The sequence below is a fragment of the Astyanax mexicanus genome, chromosome 15 (genome assembly GCF_023375975.1).
Source record: "Astyanax mexicanus isolate ESR-SI-001 chromosome 15, AstMex3_surface, whole genome shotgun sequence".
Lineage (NCBI taxonomy): Eukaryota > Metazoa > Chordata > Actinopteri > Characiformes > Acestrorhamphidae > Astyanax > Astyanax mexicanus.
The window spans coordinates 14378924-14400164 of NC_064422.1; the positions used below are offsets into that span (position 1 = coordinate 14378924).

The following is a 21241-nucleotide window of genomic DNA, read 5'->3' on the forward strand; positions in this document are numbered from 1 at the left end:
CAGTTAATAAACTCTACAAAATCTCTACAGTTTATGAACTCTACATAAACAACTACAGTCTATAAACTCTACATAGTAATCTCTACAGTTTATATGATCTACAGTTTATAATCTATATCACAAAGTCTACAGTGTATAAATTACATCATAGTCTCTACAGTTATTAAAGTCTACATCACAAGCTTTGCAATTTATAAGCTCTACATCACAAACTCTACAGTGTATAAAATCTACACCAAAAACTCTACAGTGTAAAAACTTAACATTACAAACTCTACAGTGTATAAAATCTACACCAAAAACTCTACAGTGTAAAAACTTAACATTACAAACTCTACAGTGTATAAACTCAACATCACAAACTCTACAGTTAATAAACTTTACAGTTTATAAATTTACAGTTTATAAACTCTTCATCATGAACTCATGAACAGTTTAGAAACTTTTATTACAACTCCTCTCCTAACTCTATGTCACAAGCTTAGTAGTTCGTATACTCTTCATTACAGCCCCAACAGTTTATAAGATCTCAAATCGATTCTTGACCTCTTGAATCGTAAATAAAAAAAGTTACAAATATGCATAAAGAACGATCTGAAAAAACAAATAAATAAATCATAAAACTTGTTTTTCTTATCATTCAGCGCTAGCCTGATCTGAACCCTCTGAGGATTTCTCCTCCACTCAGTCCTGATCTATACAGAGAGAATTACACCAGGCTACAGTTTCCACGGCTGATCGATAGGCTGAAACTTTTTCTTGGGCCGGAGCAGTAGCAGGAATCTATTAATCCAACAATCGACACATTCTAAAGCACTTTGAGCCGAGCTATTTCAGTCTGAGCTGGTTAGCGAGCTGCTCGGGTGCTGCACTGCTCTCTAAGGCTGCAAATTATATGAAGCTAGATTGAAAACATAAAGTCATACTGGAGTTTTCCAATAAAGTCCTAAAAATAAAGGTTCCTAAATTGATTTTGTCTTGCATGGACTGTCCTAAGTGGGGAAAAAAAAGAAAACTAAGTGGATATGAGTAGTTTAATAGTGCTCTTCACATGCCTGTGTTATTTGCGAAAGTGGCTTTTCCATGGCTTCGGTCCAGAGTGCCTTTTTGACACGTCTGTATTTAATGAGTGTGATTTTATGGTCGGAGAAGAAAGAAACGCAAAAAAAAGACCTTCCCTTTACTGACAACCTCGTTCCAGCAATATCTGCTGAAACCATGCCATCTTAGAAACACAATGAGATAGGAGAAAAATCCTTCACTAGGTCGTTACATTTGCTATCAGTCTGAATATTAGAGACCAGGGGCGGAGCTAGTCTTGCTGACTTATTTGGTTGTCCTGCCCCTTCTTACAGACCAAGTATCTTAGGCTACATTCACATTACCAAACTGTGAATCAGATTTTTTTCTCAATGTGGTTCAGATCAGATTTTTTCAAGATTTGAGCTTTCATATGTGTCCTAAATCGAATATGTTTCCTGTAGTTGCAGGTCAGACCTGAACAACAGTCAGGAGGAATATTGGATCATTACTCTTCACAAAACTGTTTCAGTTCAGCTATAATATTCTTGGGATATCTGGTGTGAATCTCTCTCTTGAGGTCATGATGCCACAGCATCTCAATTGGGTTGAGGTCAGGACTCTCCAGAAGACGTATTTTCTTCTGTTAAAGACATTCGGATGTTGATTTACTTCTATGCTTTGGGTCGTTGTCCTGTTGGATCATCCATCCTCTGTTGAGCTTCAGTTGGTGGACAGATGATCATAAGTTTTACTGCAAAATGTCTTGGTAAACCTGGGAATTAATTTTTCCATTGATGATGGATATCCATCTAGGCACTGAGGCAGCAAAGCAGCCCGAAACCATGATGCCCCCTCCACCATGTTTCACAGGTGGGATGAGGTTTTGATGATGGTGTGCTGTGCCTTTTTTTCTCCACACTTAGCGTTGTGTGTTCCTTCCAAACAACTCAGTTTTGGTTTCATCTGTCCACAGTATATTTAGTCAGTACTGCTGTGGAACATCCAGGTGCTCTTTTGCAAACTTCAAAAGTTATCTTCAGCTATTTTTTTTTATGGACAGCAGTGGATTCCTCCGTGGTGTCCACCCATGAACTCCATTCTTGTTTATTGTTTTCCTTATTCTTGATTTGTCAACAAAAATGTTAGCATGTGCCAGAGATTTATGTAAGTCTTTAGCTGACACTCTAGGATTCTTCCTCACCTCATTGATCATTCTGCACTGTGCTCTTGCAGTCATCCTTACAGGACGACCACGCCTAGAGAGAGTAGCTTAGTCGTCTGTCTTACCGTGGACACGTGAATATCAAGGCTTTTTACTTTTGTGACCCTTTCCAGCTTCATGCAAGTCAACAATTCTTGAACGTAGGTCTTCTGAGTGCTCTTTTGTGCGAGGCATGATTCACATCAAGCAATGCTTCTTAAGAAAAGATCCTGGCTCCAACTAGCTCTTAGAAAAGTCATTAGCCTAGGGAATCATATACCTTTTTCCCCCCTCACTTTAAATGTTATCATGTTGTGTTCAATAGAACCATGCAAACATATATTTTTGTGTGGTATTAGTGTAAACAGACAGTGTTTGTCTATTGTTGTGACTTAGATGAAGATCAGAACACATTTAATGACCAATTTATGCAGAAATCCCAGTAATCCCAAAGGGTTCACATATTTTTTCTCCAACTGTACACATCATACTGCAACCAGTCAGCAGAGGCTCTAGACTCTGAGACTTCAGTAATGAAAGAAACATTTTGACCACTATCCATGTTTTTCTACAGTCACTAAACATTTCAGTGCCATTTGTCTCTAGGTGTGGATAATATATTGATACTGCAATATACTGTACCAATATGTGGTGTCAAATATATATATATATATATATATATATATATATATATATATATATATATATATATTTTTTTTTTTTTTTTTAAACATAGGCACTCTAAACTCCCTAAGATTCATCCCACAAAAAAATGTCTTAAGGTGCTTATGGACTGAATGTGGTGGGATTGGATTCAATTGTTTCTCTAGCAGTAGAGCGGTGTGGCAGAAAACGCATGACAACTATAAAAACAACTATAAACACGGACGAGTGACTAATTTTAACCCTTTATGGCATGGTGTTGCCCTCAGGCAACAAACGACTTTTTTTATTATTTAACCATGCCCTTTTTTTTTTAGAATATTCTCTTTTTTTCGCAAGATGTGTAAAAACATCACATTTAGCTTTTCGTTTACTAACTAAAATAATATTTTTTATTTGTTGCCTCAGAGCAACATCATGCAGCTAGACCACTTTTGTTATATTCCCCTCCAAAAAAAAAAAGCCATAAAGGGTTAACGATTTGTGAACATCCTCAGCAGTACAAAACCGTCCTTACACTCATATAACAGATAACAGGAGTAAGAGCAGAATCAGAGCTTTATTTTGACTTTCAGAGACAGATACAGATCTACAGAAGCTATAGTGACGCAAAACTACAAAACTCCAGTCGCAGAGGTGACGAGTTTTAGAAAACCCAACCTCAGCAACCCAGCAGGAGACACTCGGCATCAACAGCAGCACAACGTACCCACAACTGACCATCGTCTAGAAGGGCGAATTCTGTGAAACTGACACCTATAAATCCATAATTCCTGTGAATGTTCTTGCGATATACTGAATATCACAGAATCACAGGATCGTGACGTATTAGATATTTTAAATTACTGATTCTTTTCTTAGTGGTTCTTCTTCTTGCCCATGTTCTTTTCCTAAAGTCTGGACTGTTACAATCAATATGATTGAATTTGAATTGATTTAAATGAGGGTGTAAAAATCGTACTGTTGAGAAGGCCTTAATCATTAGGTTTCCTCTGATACATCGAAAATGTTGAAAGGCTAAACATCAGAAGTATGAAACAATCCTATAATGTAGGGCAGAGGGCAATGCTTTTGGGATTATACTGTATATTTAATATAGATTATCCTAAGCACGAACACTGCGTAAGGCAGTGCTGTGAACTAAAAGAACATATATCAATATTTTCCAGGCAGGCAGCCCACAGAAGCTCAAAGATCTCTTCCACTGAGTCCCTCCTACATAAACTTTTAACACCTCAATAGAAGCTGAGAAAAGGATTTGTAACAAGTCATAAGTCTCTCATTAGGGTGAATATTTATATATTAATAACACTCTAAATGTAGGTATTGTGATATTATACACTGAGGGAGGAGGAGCTACAGTCTCTTATTAGAGTGAATATATTTATATATTAATAACACTCTAAATGTAGGTATTGGGATATACACTCTTAATAGATCCAACTCAATAAATACCCTATCCATCCAACAAAGCCTAAATAAATACTGTGTGTGTGTAAGAGAGAGAGAGTGTGTGTGTGTGTGTGTGTGTGTGTGTGTGTGTGTGTGTGTGTGTGTAGACACTGTAGACAAGCAGCAGATGCAGTAGCAGGATCAGAGAGAAGGGTATTTATTAATAGTGACAGCCCAGACTATTGGGAGCACAGACGGTGACAGAATACTCTCTCTCTCTCTCCTCTCTCTCCTCTCTCTCTCTCTCTCTCTCTGCTACTCCTCCTCTTTCTGACAATAAAACCCATTAGACTGTACTTAACCATCACAGTTTCTCTTAAGCCTCATCACAGTCCCAGTGCAAATCCCAATTACAGTTCCAGTCTATATTCATATACCTTTCAAATACCATTTGACATTCCAGTCCCCTGGACCAAGGTCCAGTCCCAATCTAAATCCCAAAGTTTGATCCAATCAGATTCAAAACTGAATGCCATTCCATATCGCCAATCCCAGTAAAGTTACAGTCCCATTCCCAATACCAATGCAAGTTCAAAATCTGGCCTATCCTACCCTTCTGTGAATCCCAGTTTAATTCCCATTCTTCTTTCCAGTTTAGACTTTACCTTACTTAATCTCTTAAATAAAATCCCAGTCACCAATGCCCAATGACAAATTTAAATCACCCAATTAAGTTCAAAAAGTCCTAGGCAAAATTCCCAATCCCCGGTCCAGTTCAATTAATCTCAGACTCATTCTCCAACCACATACAGTCCCGTTTCTAATGTCAAACCTTGTTCAAATTCTTAATCCTAATTTAAATCCCAATTCCATTTCAGTAACACTTTAATTGGATGATCCATTTGATGATGCTTAACAGACATTCAACTAACATTCAACTGCATGTCTGTTAAATGCAATTGAACTGAAAGGTAAAAGTAAATGATTCTCTATTGAATGTAAACCTACAGTCAACTCTAACCTTAACGCTAATCTTAACATTTTAGCATTGGGTTTAGAGATGGATTTAAAGTTTAGGTTAAGGTTATATTTTAGGGTTTATTAATGGTTAAGGTTAGGGTTAGATGTAGGGTTATATTTTAGGGTTTATTAATGGTTAAGGTTAGGGTTAGATGTAGGGTTAGATTTTAGGGTTGATTAAGGGTTGGGTAAGGGTTAGGTGTTCTATTTTTATTTCATCTACATTCAACATATGGTTAAGTTGCATTTTATAGACATTCAGTTAAATGTTAGTTGAATGTCAGTTGAGCATCAATGAGGCCATCAAATGGACCATCCAAGTAAAGTGTTACCTCCATTCCTGTGTCGTAGACTTTAGCCCAATCCCATTTCATCCCTTGGCCCTACCACTTACCCCTACCCCTTGTTCTCGAGAGTAAGCACCAGATACGTCAGTAGAAGCGCTAAAGTTCAGCAACCTAGCTGCTGCTGGTTTACTAGTTAATTTTAGAGCATTGTACGTCTTCAGAAGGGGGGGGGGGGGTGCATAAATGAATTATTATTGTCAATTTCTTAATTCCTCTCTTATGGGGAGCTGAAATTACCTCGGTTTGAAGTGTGCATCTAAAAAAAATCTCTGTATGAAGGCCTAACAACCCCTATCTCTTTCCCCCTACCCCTCCAGCCTCACAAGAATCAGAACACCACTACCCCTTTGTGTGGGGTAGGGGTAAGTGGTAGGGCCAAGGGGTGAAATGGGATTGGGCCTTAATCCCAGTCTGAATCCTAGTTACATTCCCAGCCACAGTTCTATTCACAGTTCAAACTATCCCAAGTGTCCCAATTTCTAATCCCAGGCCTAACTCAAATTCCAATTTCATTTCCATTGCCAATCTCAGTTACATTCTAAACCCCAGTCCTAATTCAACTCCCGTTCCCATCACATTCCAAGTACCAGTCTCTTTCCCACTCTTAATCCCAACCCTAGTCCATATTTCCTAGTCCCATTCATATTCCAACCCCCAGTCCAATTCTAGGCTTAATATTAATATTAGTCTCAGTCAAATTTAAATTCCTAAATGTAAAAAACATGGTCCAAATGCATTTTCCTATTTAAATCTCATTCCCAATCTAATTCTCACTCTCATTTTTAAATCCCAGTCCATTCCCAATATCAAGCCCATATCCATATTTCAACATCAGGATCAATACTACTGTCAGTCCCAGTGTAAACGTTATATGCAATCCCAGTCCCAATCCTATTTAAAATTAAAATCCATATCCTGAATTTAATAAGACCCAGTCCAAATTCCAGACTCTATATTACACTATTCTCAATCTTAGAACATTTTCCAATTCCAAACCCAATGGAACTACTAGTTTATTTCCCAGTTCCAGTCACAGTTCCTGCTATAGTCCAAGTCACAATCCAGATTTAAGTTTCAATCTCAGTTCCAATCCTAATCCCAGTTCCAATTTCAGTTCTATCTCAAATACCAATTGAATTGGTAGCAAACCAATTGCAGATTCCAGTCTATACAGTATTCCACAGCCCTTTCCCATCCCCATTTCATTTGTGAAATTTCTTGGAGTTCTAGTTCAGTTACAATCATAATCACTCTGAATGTGTAATTCCATTCTCAATCACCAGTCCTGATCCCTGTTCCGGAATCCCACAGATTGAGTTAATTAACGAGAATGAGTGAGAGAACTGGCTAATTAACTCTGACTGGAATTACCTGAGTAATCCAAAAACTGAATCTGAGAGCTCTCTCTCTCTCTCTCATTCTCTCTCTTCCTTTTTCTTTCTATGAATTCTTTGTAATGATACACTGCTTTATTGCAAAATTCTCAAAGCGAAGAAGCTACAAAGACGCTGCTAATAACATCCCTAATAACTAATAATAATACACTAATAATAACTCTCCCTGCAGGACTGCCTTTATAGTGGACTGTCTGCTCTCTCTCTCTGTCTCTCTCTCTCTCTCTCTCTCTCTCTCTCTCTCGCTCTGTGATGTGTCTTGTCTATCCGTCCCCTCAGGCGAACGAGAGCACTATCAAACAGACGAGTACGACCCACCATCTCTCCCACCGCTGGGCACAGCGCCATCACAGAGGCAGAGGGGAGTGAGAAAAAAAAGAAAGGCTCTGATTCATTCTCTCTCTCTCTCTCTCTCTCTCTCTCTCTCTCTCTCTCTCGCTCTTTCTCTTTCACCCTCTCTCATTCTCTCTCTCTCTCACACTATTGCTCTCGCTCTCTCTTGCTCTCGTTATCGCTCTAGCTCTCTCTCTCTCTCAGTTCAAATTGATTTATTGGCATGACTATATAAATATGATACAGTTGTCAGAGCAATTATATATTACAACTGCAAGAGCAACAATTAAACAATAGGAAGAAAATAATACTTTCTTCATTCAATATATTTGTTAAATATATTCAACATTCATTCAATATATGCTTTAATATATTCAACATTAATTCAATACATTCCTTCAATATATTCAACATTCCTTCAATATATTCAATATTCATTCAATACATTCAACATTAATTCAATATATAATATATATTATATATTACAACAGCAAGAGCAACAATTAAACAATAGGAAGAAAATAATACTTTCTTCATTCAATATATTTGTTAAATATATTCAACATTCATTCAATATATGCTTTATTATATTAAACATTCATTCAATATATTCCTTAGATATATTTAACATTCATTCATATATTACTTCAATATATTCAACATTAATTCTATATATTCATTCAGTATATTCAACAATCATATAATATATTACTGCAAAATATTCCTTAAATATATTTAACATTCATTCATATATTCCCTGAATATATTAAAAATTCATTCAATATACTCCTCCTTCCCTAATGCAAGATGTGGTGTAACTGTGTGGAGTGTGTTATTATGGGTCAGTGGTGTAACTGTGTGGAGTGTGTTATTATGGGTCAGTGGTGTAACTGTGTGGAGTGTGTTATTATGGGTCAGTGGTGTAACTGTGTGGAGTGTGGTATTATGGGTCAGTGGTGTAACTGTGTGGAGTGGGTTATTATGGGTCAGTGGTGTAACTGTGTGGAGTGTGTTATTATGGGTCAGTGGTGTAACTGTGTGGAGTGTGTTATTATGGGTCAGTGGTGTAACTGTCTGGAGTGTGGTATTATGGGTCAGTGGTGTAACTGTGTGGAGTGTGTTATTATGGGTCAGTGGTGTAACTGTCTGGAGTGTGGTATTATGGGTCAGTGGTGTAACTGTGTGGAGTGGGTTATTATGGGTCAGTGGTGTAACTGTCTGGAGTGTGGTATTATGGGTCAGTGGTGTAACTGTGTGGAGTGTGTTATTATGGGTCAGTGGTGTAACTATGTGGAGTGTGTTATTATGGATCAGTGGTGTAACTGTGTGGAGTGTGTTATTATGGGTCAGTGGTGTAACTATGTGGAGTGTGTTATTATGGATCAGTGGTGTAACTGTGTGGAGTGTGTTATTATGGGTCAGTGGTGTAACTGTGTGGAGTGTGGTATTATGGGTCAGTGGTGTAACTGTGTGGAGTGTGTTATTATGGGTCAGTGGTGTAACTGTCTGGAGTGTGGTATTATGGGTCAGTGGTGTAACTGTGTGGAGTGTGTTATTATGGATCAGTGGTGTAACAGTGTGGAGTGTGTTATTATGGGTCAGTGGTGTAACTGTGTGGAGTGGGTTATTATGGGTCAGTGGTGTAACTGTGTGGAGTGTGTTATTATGGGTCAGTGGTGTAACTGTGTGGAGTGTGTTATTATGGGTCAGTGGTGTAACAGTGTGGAGTGTGTTATTATGGGTCAGTGGTGTAACTGTGTGGAGTGTGTTATTATGGATCAGTGGTGTAACTGTGTGGAGTGTGTTATTATGGGTCAGTGGTGTAACTGTGTGGAGTGGGTTATTATGGGTCAGTGGTGTAACTGTGTGGAGTGTGTTATTATGGGTCAGTGGTGTAACTGTGTGGAGTGGGTTATTATGGGTCAGTGGTGTAACTGTGTGGAGTGTGTTATTATGGGTCAGTGGTGTAACTGTGTGGAGTGTGTTATTATGGGTCAGTGGTGTAACTGTGTGGAGTGGGTTATTATGGGTCAGTGGTGTAACTGTGTGGAGTGTGTTATTATGGGTCAGTGGTGTAACTGTGTGGAGTGTGGTATTATGGGTCAGTGGTGTAACTGTGTGGAGTGTGTTATTATGGGTCAGTGGTGTAACTGTGTGGAGTGTGGTATTATGGGTCAGTGGTGTAACAGTGTGGAGTGTGTCATTATGGGTCAGTGGTGTAACTGTGTGGAGTGTGTTATTATGGGTCAGTGGTGTAACTGTGTGGAGTGTGTTATTATGGGTCAGTGGTGTAACTGTGTGGAGTGTGTTATTATGGGTCAGTGGTGTAACTGTGTGGAGTGGGTTATTATGGGTCAGTGGTGTAACTGTGTGGAGTGGGTTATTATGGGTCAGTGGTGTAACTGTGTGGAGTGGGTTATTATGTTATATTATTTCTTCTTCTTTCTCTCTCTCACTTTCTCTCTATCCCTCTCTCTTTGAAACACACACACACACACACTGTTTTGGGTGAATTTACAGTAGATGTCGCTCCTGTTCTAAAAGGCACCGCAGAGGAGAAAGGTTGAGAGAAAGAGAGACATAGAAAGGAGACAAAAGGGAGAGAGAGAGAGAGAGAGAGAGTGAACAATGTTGTCATCCTCAAAATTCTCTCTCTCTCTCTCTCTCTCTCTCTCTCTCTCTCTCTCTCTCTTTCTCCCTTTCTCTTCCTGTTGTTTCTCTATATTAATAATTGAATCTTTCATATTTATGACAGCAGTAACCTGGCCTCTGTGGGACTTTGCGTAACATCGTGTCTGAGTGAACATTACTCTCTCTCTCTCTCTCTTTTTCTCTCTCTCTCTCTCTCTCTTTCCCTCTCTCTGTCACACACACAGGAGAGTAACTCACACACACACTTATACTGTCTTGCGTGAAAACAAGTGTCAGTCTGTCAGGAAAGACGTCTGTGTGTGTGTGTCTCTCCTGTGTGTGTGACAGAGAGAGAGGGAAAGAGAGAAAGAGAGAGAGATATATATATATAGAGAGAGATAAATATCATACAGAGCACATGAAAATAATTAAACAAGTAACTTAATTACCAACAAACTTTTCTCCAGTGTTACCAAAACATACATAAATACAAGCTTATATCCCACTGATTAGCACGGTGCTAACAGCAGGTCTCATAAAACATTCATATTAAAATAGTTTTCGAGTTTTTAGCTGATTCACATTTTCTATTCCACCTTAAATTGTGTGCTCTGAATATTTATATTTATTTTTATTCCACTTTAAATTGTGCAGCAGCTGCATTTAAGGTTCCAACTTGAATTTTCCATTCCACCTTAAATAAGGTATGCTTGCACAAAACCTGAAATTTCTATTCCACCTTAAAAAAGTTGTTCTGGCACATGACGTGAAATTTCTCTTTAACCTTAAATAATGTGTTTTGGCATGTGACCTGAAATTTCTATTCCACCTTAAAAAAGTTTTTCTGGCACGTGACCTGAAATTTCTATTCCACCTTAAAAAGGGTGTGCTTGCACAAAACCTGAAATTTCTATTCCACTTTATTTGACGTGTTGTGGTACATGACCTGATATTTCTATTCCACCTTAAAAAAAGTTGTTCTGGCACATGACCTGAAATTTCTATCCCACCTTAAATAAGGTGGATTTGCACATGACCTGAAATTTCTATTCCACTTGATTTAAGGTGTTCTGGCACATGACTTGAAAATGTCTATTCCACCTTAAATAAGGTGTTCTGGCATGTGACCTGAAATTTCTATTCTGCCTTAAATAAAGTGTTCTGGCACATGACTTAAATTTCCCTTTCATCTTAACTAGTTCTGGTGTTCTGGATTGCGAATAGAATTTTCATTCTATCTACAGTAGATTAGGACCTAATTTTCTTTTCCACCTTAAAAAAATGTAAAAGTTCTTTTTGGGACCATTTTGATATTTCCATTCCTCTTTAAACAGTGCAGCAGCTAAATTGTAGGACCTAAGTTGAACTATGCGTTCCACCTTAAATAGTATCTTGAGGAACATCATTTAAATGTACAATTCACCTTAAATGGTGCATCATTTCCATTCTGGCACCTGCTTGAAATTTTCCATGCTACCATGTAGCACTTGGCTTCTGGCATCTGGTAGAATTTTCCATTCCACCTTAAATGGCGCAGCAGGAGGCGGGTTAGGGGGAGGGAAGTGTGTAAATTCTATTTGTCACCAAACTATCGCTTTAAAGGGTTCTACGGTTCTCCAGATGCTCCTGACTACGTTCCGCTCCGCTCCCTCTCATCTCCGCCTCCCTGCTCAGACTGCAGGAAAAAAAAAAAAAAAAAAACGAGGGATGAAACCACTAGGTACATGCAGCCATGCTGAAACACACACACACACACACACACACACACACACAATTACACACACACACACACCTCTGCTCGAAAGCCGTGGCTGTTTTCCATCCCTCAGTGTGGGAGTGAACAATCAATAGAGCTAGAGAGGAAACACCAGGAGCTTCACATCACAACACACAACAGGACACCCTGCACACAACAGGACACACTACACACAACAGGACACACTACGCACAACATACTGTGGTGCCCTCAGCTGCCCGTATAGAAATCTTCCCTCAAAAGAACAGGACAGAGAAAAGCACACACAACAGGACCGATTACTGTCACACAACATCAAAAATAACACTCAAACAACAGGACTACAGGACTTCTTTACATGACCCTGGCAAGGCTTGTACCAACATATCTACTTTACAAAGCGTTATCCGTTGCATGTGTTGACTCTCTTGTGTTCCGACCTTGAATCTGAGTTTTTTTTAATAACACACTGATCTTCGCCTGTCAGCCAGTCACAAACACTATTTACCACTCTCTGGTTTAATTCTCTGTCATTTCTGGTGGTTGGTGTGGTGCGGTGGATAACACCACTACCTGCCGGTGAGCTACCACCAGCTCTCGTGTGGGAGACAGGGGTTCAATTCCTGGTCTGGGTGACTGTTCTGCACTACACCAGTAAGAGTTCTTGGGCAAGACTCCTAACACTACATTGGTCCACCTCTGTAATAGGAATAACCTTGTAAGTTGCTCTGGACAAGAGCGTCAACTAAATGCCACAAAAAAAAAAATATAAAAAAAACAAACAAACAATAAATAAATGAATAAATAACACAATTCTCTAAAGAAAAGACATCTTATTTCCATGGCTACTTAGCAGCTGTAAGTTGTATTACAATAAACTGTTTGCTAAAAATCATTTCAACTCGTTTTTATACATCATACTTTTACAATATACTTCTTTGTTTAATACTTTAATTACTTTTTCTTAAAATTCTTTCTATCTTCCTTATCTGCATTAGCCAATAAAAGAAAATAGACAGTAAAACGAGTGCATCAGAAAAAGCCTCCAAAACTGACAACCCTTAAATTGGGATTCATGGCCTCGCCCATTATGGCTTGCGACCGCTCACTGCAGAGACATGCAGGCACCTTCACAGTGCTGTTAGCCAATCAGAGGTGATACATTTGCATGTTATGAATGCTCATGAGTAAGAGTCGAGATCCTACCACTTTTGAACACTTTGTTTTTTTTTTACTTATTTCCCTTCATTCATTCCAGAGATCAATACAAACTGATAAAATAAGACCATAATGGAGCAAAACCAGGCAAAATTCCTGAAGAATTTCAGGAGGAATATGAAATGCCTGATAGAGGAGCAGGTGTCCACATACTTTTGGCCACATACTGTATTGTATAGTGTATTTGGTACCACTTTAAAATAAGACTACCTTTATAAAGGGTTTATAAATGGTTTACAATTAGTTTATAAATGGTTAATAATGAGGTTGTAAATGCCTAATAATCAGTTATAACAAAATTAGAAAGGGCAACAATATAGATGGCTGAGGGTTCACTATTTGGCAAACAACAGGTCATCGTTGCCCTTTCTTCGTATGTTTTATAACTGAATATTAATGATTTTTAAGGCATTTACAACCTAATTAGTAACCATTAATAAAGTACTTGTAAACCATTTATAACACTTTATAAAGGTATTCTTATTTTAAAGTGGTACCGTGTATTTTCTATACTTCACACATTTGTTCAGAGTGTGTGTCAGGATTAGACAGCAGCAGTGTTTCGCTTTATGTTCGTAAGCCTACTTGTCTATAACACTGGAGCTCTATCGATCTACAGGCCCCCCACAGCGCAACCGCTCTGATACACTGCTGTGTGATATATCCATCAACGTCCGCACTGACGGACACCCCACCAGCAGAGCAGCAGACACAAACACGGACCGGTGAGTATTAAAAATTCTCACATACACAATCAAACAAGTAAAAAACACTCGTCCTAGACATTGCACCAAAACTATGGGCCCTACCGTACATCCTGCGATGCTCATTGCTATCTTACACCCTGTCAACAGTCTATTTTAATGCCCTGCGTTCACGCCGATGGGTGTGGTGGTCTTGAAGTGAGGTGTGTTCAGGTGAATAAATTTGGCATGTTTCTATCTTGGTGGCGGGAAATAGAGGTGCTCCACTGACTGATTAAAACCCTGACAATAATCAACAGTCAGCCGCCCAATCCTTTATAAGCCATGCAGGAGTGCTGTGCATTTTGCTCGTGGCATTTTACACTTTTTGGTAGAATTTTCAGGCCATACCTGGCAATCCAGGGTGTGAAAATAGGGCTGGAGATTGGCCAGTTTTCAGAGGCTAAAAGGCAAACAGATTTACACTTTGTAATAAATAATTCAGAGAAGATAATAGCAGTTTAGCCCCTCCCATTCAACCTAAAATACACAAGACTACAATATGTTTAATTCTAATGAATAGAGGTTGAAAAATAAATATTAATATAACGCTTAGATTTTTTGGATTCTTCAGAAACCCATACAAACTCTATTAGTGCAAGTAACAGACTTGCTTGTCTTGTCTATGATGCACAGTTCACAACAACAAATCAACAACAATACTAAAAATAATAATAATTATCCGCCAATAGGAAATTGATGATCTGCTGTTTTAGTGAATAGTTCCAGCTGCAGATGGAACTCAAAGCAAGGTCAAGAGCACTCAACACAGAAAAACTGACTCAACGAGAAGACAACAACAGACCAAACCAGGGTAGAACCATGAAGAAAAGTCACATGATGTTCAGTATTGCGTTTTTTTAATATTTTAATATTTTAATATCAGGCTCTCTGTCGGCTCTGTGATCTCCATCCCACAGCCCTGTGGTTTGGTCGGCCTTGTTCTGAGCCTTGTTTTCTAATTCTGAAGATGTGTTTTCCTTTTACACCATAATTATATGGGTTTGGGACACAGCCAATAAACTCACGGCCTGAATTTTCCCACATATGAAGGAAGGAGACTCATACAATTCAGATTAATTTAATGTTTATTATTTATTTTTTTCACCAGTTCTTGTTTTTTTTAGTATTACATGATAGCAATGACACAACCATATACACAATTTAGCATGACCACTTGTCTTGTTTTTTCAGCTTTAGAGCTTACATAAAACAGTTAGCTCCACGCATTTGGGCTACAGATTTTAAGCTCCGCCCACTTTGTCTACAACTATTTAACCTCACCAATTCATATAGAGTATTTTAATTTCCAAACATTCAGACTACTGCATTTTGGCCCCACCCTTTTTAACCTATAGGAGTTTAGCTCCAACCATTTATTCTATAGCAGCTTAGCCACACCTATTTCGCCTATAGGTGTTTGGCTCCACCCATTATGGCTACAGCAGTTTGACTTCATCCATTTGGTCTACAACAGATTAGTTCCATGCATTCAGTCTACAGTACTTTAGCCCCACCCATTTTTTCCGTAATATTTTAGCTCCACTCATTCAGCCTGCAGCAAGTTAGCTCCATCAATTTAGCCTACATCAGTTTAGCCCCACCCATTCAACCTACATCAGTTTAGCCACACCTATTCAGCCTCCAGCAGTTTAGCTCGACCCATTCATTCTACAACATTTTAGCTCCACCCATTCAGTCAACAGCAGTTTAGCTACACCCATTCAGCCTACAGCAGTTTAGCAACACTCATTCACCTACAAATTTAGCTCCACCCATTCAGCCTACAACCCTTGAGCCCCACCCATTCAATGTACATCAGTTTAACTCCATTCATTCAACCTATAACAGTTTAGCCACACCCATTCAGCCTACAGTACTTGAGCCCCACCCATTCATTCTACAGCAGTTTAGCTCCACCCATTTAGCCTACAGCAGTTTAGCTCCACCCATTTAGCCTACAGCAGTTTAGCTTCACCCATTTAACCTATAACTTTGTACACTCCTCTTTTCTTTCTTTCTACTATTTCTTCCATTTCTTCTTCTTTTTAAGTCTCCCTCCCTCCGTCTCTCTCTCTCTTTCTCTCTCTCTCTCTCTCTCTCTCTCTCTCTCTGTATCTCGGTGCTGCAGTTCTAGGCTGTGTGGAATCAGTTTGTCCGTTGGAGCTCCGTATCATCCAGTCCAGAATGGAGGTGTGGATGGAGTGAGGGACTGGGCCGGCGTGGAGGAGGAGGAGGAGGGTCCGGAGAGAAAAGCGGGGGGCCGCTGCACATTAGAAGAGGCTGGAAGCAGAACCGATCCATCCACGGTTCACTTCAGTTCAGTTTTTAGCTCAGAAGAAACCCGAACGCTCAGATAACACACTCCACACTCCTCATCTCCACACACACTGCCATGTGTTTTAAAGCCCAGAGTGTGAGGACTGTGTTAGGAGTGGACAGACAAGGCAGATCAGGTCGAGACTCTGCTCTGTAATAGCACTTTATATTTTATAAAACTTTTATTCTGAAGCTTTTTCAGCTCTGTTAGGACAAAAGGAACTGGATAATTGGGGACGGAGGGCGTCTGTAATAAAAGTTATATAGTTTTAAACTTCCCACAACCAGACAGTAATAAAATACACACAGTATTACAGCTCTTTACAAACCTTGGGTGTTTACTTAATACATGGCCAAGTGGTCACTGAAAATAATAGGGCACAGTAATTAAGCATAATTGTGTAGAGATGTTTGCAGTAGATGAATCTTTTCCCCTGATTTAATTAATATTATTTTATTTTTCTTTCTCCTTACGTAATTAATGTATTGTATTTAATATGATGCATTAAATAATACAGCAAAATAACTCAACCAATCAACAATCCTGCCTTAATCCTTCTCTAATTTGAAGTTGTCTTTATTGACTCTGTCTTGCTTTCATTTAGAACTGGTCTTGATTTGGTTAAGCTCTCATTTAGACTAAGGCTACATTCACACAGCAGCTAAACGTGGCCGAAACCTGATATTTTACATCATATGTGACACAGGTGTGTCATTTTTGTGGCTGTATATACAGCAAAAACACACTGAATCTGGCTTTTTTTTTATCTGATTTGGGGCCCTTGAATATGTGATATTAACATCTGATACCTATCCGATTCGCAGCAATATGACTGATGTGTCTGAACCGCCAGATCAGAATTCATGTAAAGGAAAGTAACCAAGAGTAGACAGGAAAATGGACAACAGCAGTGAGTTGAGGATTTGAGCAGGGAAAAAACAAGGTAACAGAGCTCACATATTTTTTTTTTGTAAAAGGAAAATAAAAATAAAGTTACATAGCGTGTCCTTTTCCACAAGCTGAAGCGAATTCTATGTAATAAGTGTAGCCCTGGGCAAAAATATACCCTTTAATGTTTTTACTGTGTAAATCAGTTCTATTAGACACTGTCACTTTAAGAATCAGTAAGTTAGTTAGACTGCAAATTGTTCCTAATGTTTTGGAGAGCAGTCAGAGTTAACTATTGGATAAATACTGTGTCTGTCAAGATTCCTCTGTTCTGATTGGTGGGGGAGGGACTTGAGGGAGCAGGAGGGTAGTGTGCGGGAGAGAGATGCGGGAGAGCGCGGGAGACGAGGGAGAGGAGAGGGAGAGAGGAGAGGGAACTAGTAGGAGAAGTACAAGAAAGTGGAGCAAAAAGTTATATTTTGAGTGTAACAACCCTTTATTTCAGTAATAAGGGTGAGACCAAGATATATTATCTCGGTTAAGCAGTGTTACGTGAGTTATAATTGTGTTTTGCACCGTGGTTAAGGACTGAAGCACTGTAGTTAGCTGCTCGAGTAAGCTAACTGGTTAATTATGCTAGTTCAGTGTGACGGAGCTAGCATGCGCTCAGGACTGATTCACTCTGCGTGGTTCGGGCGGGAAGAAGACGCCATAGCCAAGGTCAGATAGACCCCCTGTGACCAGGTAAAGCAGTGTGGGTCCTCTGACGAAGATTTCTGCCTCCACCGTGCCTCTGATCCGCCTGGTTCTCCGTTCCTGTTCTTCTAAAGACTCCGAACTGTAAGCTAAACATCTCCCAAGTTGCTGAAGGGGCTAGCCGAGTAGCCACGCCGCACCCAAGCATCATACAGGCCTGCATTTGTTATTTTGGAGTGTGTGTGTGTGTGTGTGTGTGTGTGTGGGGCGCCCCTCACTAGATAAGTTTAATTCTCTATTTTGTGTATAATTCTGAGTTAAGTCAGCAGAAAGTGTTAATTCTCTGAGTGAAATTGATAAAGTTAAGTCTTAGCTTAACTTCATTACAGTATACTTTCAAGAAAGCTACATTCCAGTTTTAAGGGGTGTTTATGAGCTGAAATAAGCTGCAATATTTCGTACAGTGAGAAGGTCAGAGCTCTGGTTTTTATTTAATTTGTCACCAACTTATTTCTTTACTGAAGACAATTTTATTTAAGGTTTAAGCACTTTATTTTGTGTATTTTGTGTTTGTTTTTCTAAAATTGTGAGTTGTGGGGTTTATTTAAATATAATATTGTATTTTATATATTTTATAATAATATATAAATCCTAAAACATAACATTGAGATAATAAGAAATAATAAGAAATATACATCTATAAAGCTAATTCATAAAACCCTAAAAGTTGTGTCTGGTTTAATTCATTTATCTTAAACTATTCATTAATAATACAAGTTGGATATTTTATTTTGTGTTTAAAATCTGAACACTAATTCTTAACATCGAACCCTAGCCTCACCCGCTATAGATATATAGAGAAGTATCACCAGATAGTGGGCACGAGTGCTACATAAAATGGAGGCACTGCTGGGATGGTTAAAATAAGTTTGTAGTATAAGATCTCAAAATCCCAAAGAACTAAGTTATTAAAAAGGAATTACTGTAAGGTGATATTGTAAAATAGTGATATAAAATAGTTTAGTAAAACCAGACACACTAGTTTCATTTAAGCTTTAAAGTTTCTTCTAATACAGTCCATAAACAGTATTTGAAATATTTCATTTGAGTTCTGAACCTTTATCGCAGCTAGTCAGATTTAAAATAATTTAAAAACAATCTGAATATTTACAGTCTGACAAAGTTAGTCACAACCCAAAGCATGGCACAACTTCACCATTGGTGTAAAGGGGAAGGCATCAACCCTGAAAATGCCTTGTTGGTGAAAGACATTCCTGACGACACCGAAGTCAGCTTCATTGAAGAAACCCTTGAGTCTGTAAAAACACTTGGACGAGTCAGAGTGCGAGGCAGGATGTATGATCCCCAGCTTGAGAGTTTAACAGTCCTGTGTGAATGTCGTGAAAAAGTGAATGTCAAGAGACTACCACTAGATGTGCTGCCTTCAGGCACTGATAGGCCTTGGAGATTGGTTGGAGCCTCAGCTGAGTGCACAACTGAGCGAGACAAACCAGATGGGAACCCTGTTTTGAGCCAAGCAGAACTAACGCAGACATGTACACCTGATGCCATCATTCGAGCAGTTGGAGAATTGATGGACAAGCAAGGCAGATTCTCAGGTGAGAGCAGTGCATATAGGAGATTACGTATGTTCTCTGGAGTCACGCCTACTCCACTTGGTGAAGAGCAGCTAGACAGCTGGTTAGAGCAAGCCCGTCTTATGGTTGACACCTGTGAAAGACCAGATAAAGAGAAACGAATGCGAATTTTGGAGAGCCTGAAAGGTCCAGCATCTGAAATTGCGCAGGCTGTTCGATTCAACGACTCAGATGCATCCTCCCGAGAGTACATTGATGCTATTGAGAATGCTTTTGGCACCCCAGAGACTGGGGAGGAGCTTTACTTTGCATTCAGGCACCTTTGCCAGAAACCAGGGGAAAAACTTTCTGAATTTCTAAGACGTATTGAGAAAGCTCTGAACAAAGTTGTACAGAGAGGTGGTCTCCCAGCCTCTGCTGCTAATGGAGCACGTCTAGAACAACTCATTAAAGGTGCAACTGCATCTGACCTGATGCTTTTGAATCTGAGACTAAGAGAAAGGAGGAACAGTCCACCTAATTTCTTACAGCTGTTGAATGAAATCCGCTTAGAAGAAGGATATGAAGCTTCACGAAACAAGCTGAGTTCAACAATGACATCTGTCCAAGTGAAGAGTGCGAGGGCACATTCAAATGAGATGCAAGGTCTTCAAGATGAGATAAGAGAATTGAGACAACAAGTTAGTGACTACACTTCTCTGCAGCCAGTACAAACCTTAGCTGCTGAAGTGCATTTGCCCCCTAGTTTTAAGACTGAATCCTCAGGGGATGACAAGAAAGTGAATGCTTTGAAAAAAGAAGTGAAGAAGCTGCGTAAACAGGTCAAAGTAATGGCTGTCAAGCCAGCCACTGAGAGGTCTGCTCACAAGCTGCCGTCTTCCAATTTCAACCAGTCAAGCTCATTGTCAACCCGAAGCCACAGTGACTTTTTCTGCTATCGTTGTGGTGATGATGGACATGTATCAGCCAAGTGTCAAGCTCCAGAAGACCCTCAGAAGGTGATTCAGAAATTCATTCATGCACGGCATGCCGCAAAGGATGGAAAGAGAGAATCAACAGTTCGTTCTGAGGAAGACTCCTCCAAGATCCATGTAAACCGAGGGGTTGTAAGAGGAAAGTCAAACTGTATACCCAGAGGGTTAGTAGGACCTCCATCTTTGGTCCAAGTGAAAGTTGCTGGAAAGCCGTGTACTGCTCTCATCGATAGTGGCTCACAAGTAACAATTGTCTTTGAAAGCTGGTATTCACAGCATCTAGCTCACAAGCCTCTTCATCCATTGAGTGGTTTGTTCATCTGGGGTCTGAGTGGCTCTGATGATAGTTATCCATACCGTGGCTACATCCAAGTTGACTTAGAACTTCCAAAGAACATGTCCAGCATTAAAGGGCCCATCACTGTTCTTGCTCTAGTGTGCCCTGATCCTCGTTGTTCTGATAGTGTGCCAATTCTACTGGGCACCAATGTTCACACAATTCGTCCTTTCAACTCTGTCAACAAAAAGTCCAATTCCGACCAAGTGTGCTCTATGAGAGTATGTGCTGTTGCTCCATCTACTGTGCAACCCAGCCCAAGTACAAGAGCGGCTGCTCCTGCTGGGGACAGAGTGGCTGATGTTAGATGGCCTGGGCCTGGTCCTCTAGTTGTTCCTGCCACAAGTGACCACATTGCAATTTGTAAAGTCAAAGAAACTCAGTCACTGGAGAAGAGTATCCTCATCACAGAGCGTGCTTCATCGTTTGCTCTCCCCACAAGTGTGTTAGTACAGCCCACAGTGTTGTTCTCATCCACACTGGACAAGAACAAATTCTTAGTCATGCTGAGGAATGAGTCTCTTAAAGATGTTTCCATTCCGTCTGGTACTATCCTCGCTCACCTTCAGGCAGTAGACACTGTAACAGTAGCACAGCCAGACAAGTCAAAGGTTCGTCAACAAATAGACCCTGTGGTATTTGATTTTGCCAACTCGCCGATTCCAGAAGAGTGGAAAGAGAGACTTTCTAAGAAACTAGCACAAAGAGTAAACGTCTTCTCATTGGAG

The 21241-nt window shown here is 39.5% G+C and overlaps 2 protein-coding genes across 8 annotated transcripts in view; one reads left to right on the forward strand and one right to left on the reverse strand.

The window, feature by feature from the left end:
* The window catches only part of sdk2b (sidekick cell adhesion molecule 2b), a 537061-nt gene that overhangs the window by 203050 nt on the left and 312770 nt on the right, over positions 1–21241 (reverse strand). The window lies entirely within an intron of this gene.
* The window catches only part of rpl38 (ribosomal protein L38), an 888922-nt gene that overhangs the window by 161868 nt on the left and 705813 nt on the right, over positions 1–21241 (forward strand). Inside the window, exon 1 of one of the 4 annotated variants that reach the window (XM_049464409.1) lies at positions 18791–19416. The exons of the other annotated variants lie outside the window; for them this stretch is intronic. Within the exon in view, the coding sequence (XP_049320366.1) occupies positions 18806–19416 (611 nt within the window). The 5' untranslated portion in view covers positions 18791–18805. Of the gene's footprint in view, positions 1–18790; positions 19417–21241 lie in introns of those variants that run through there. 4 annotated transcript variants of the gene reach the window in all.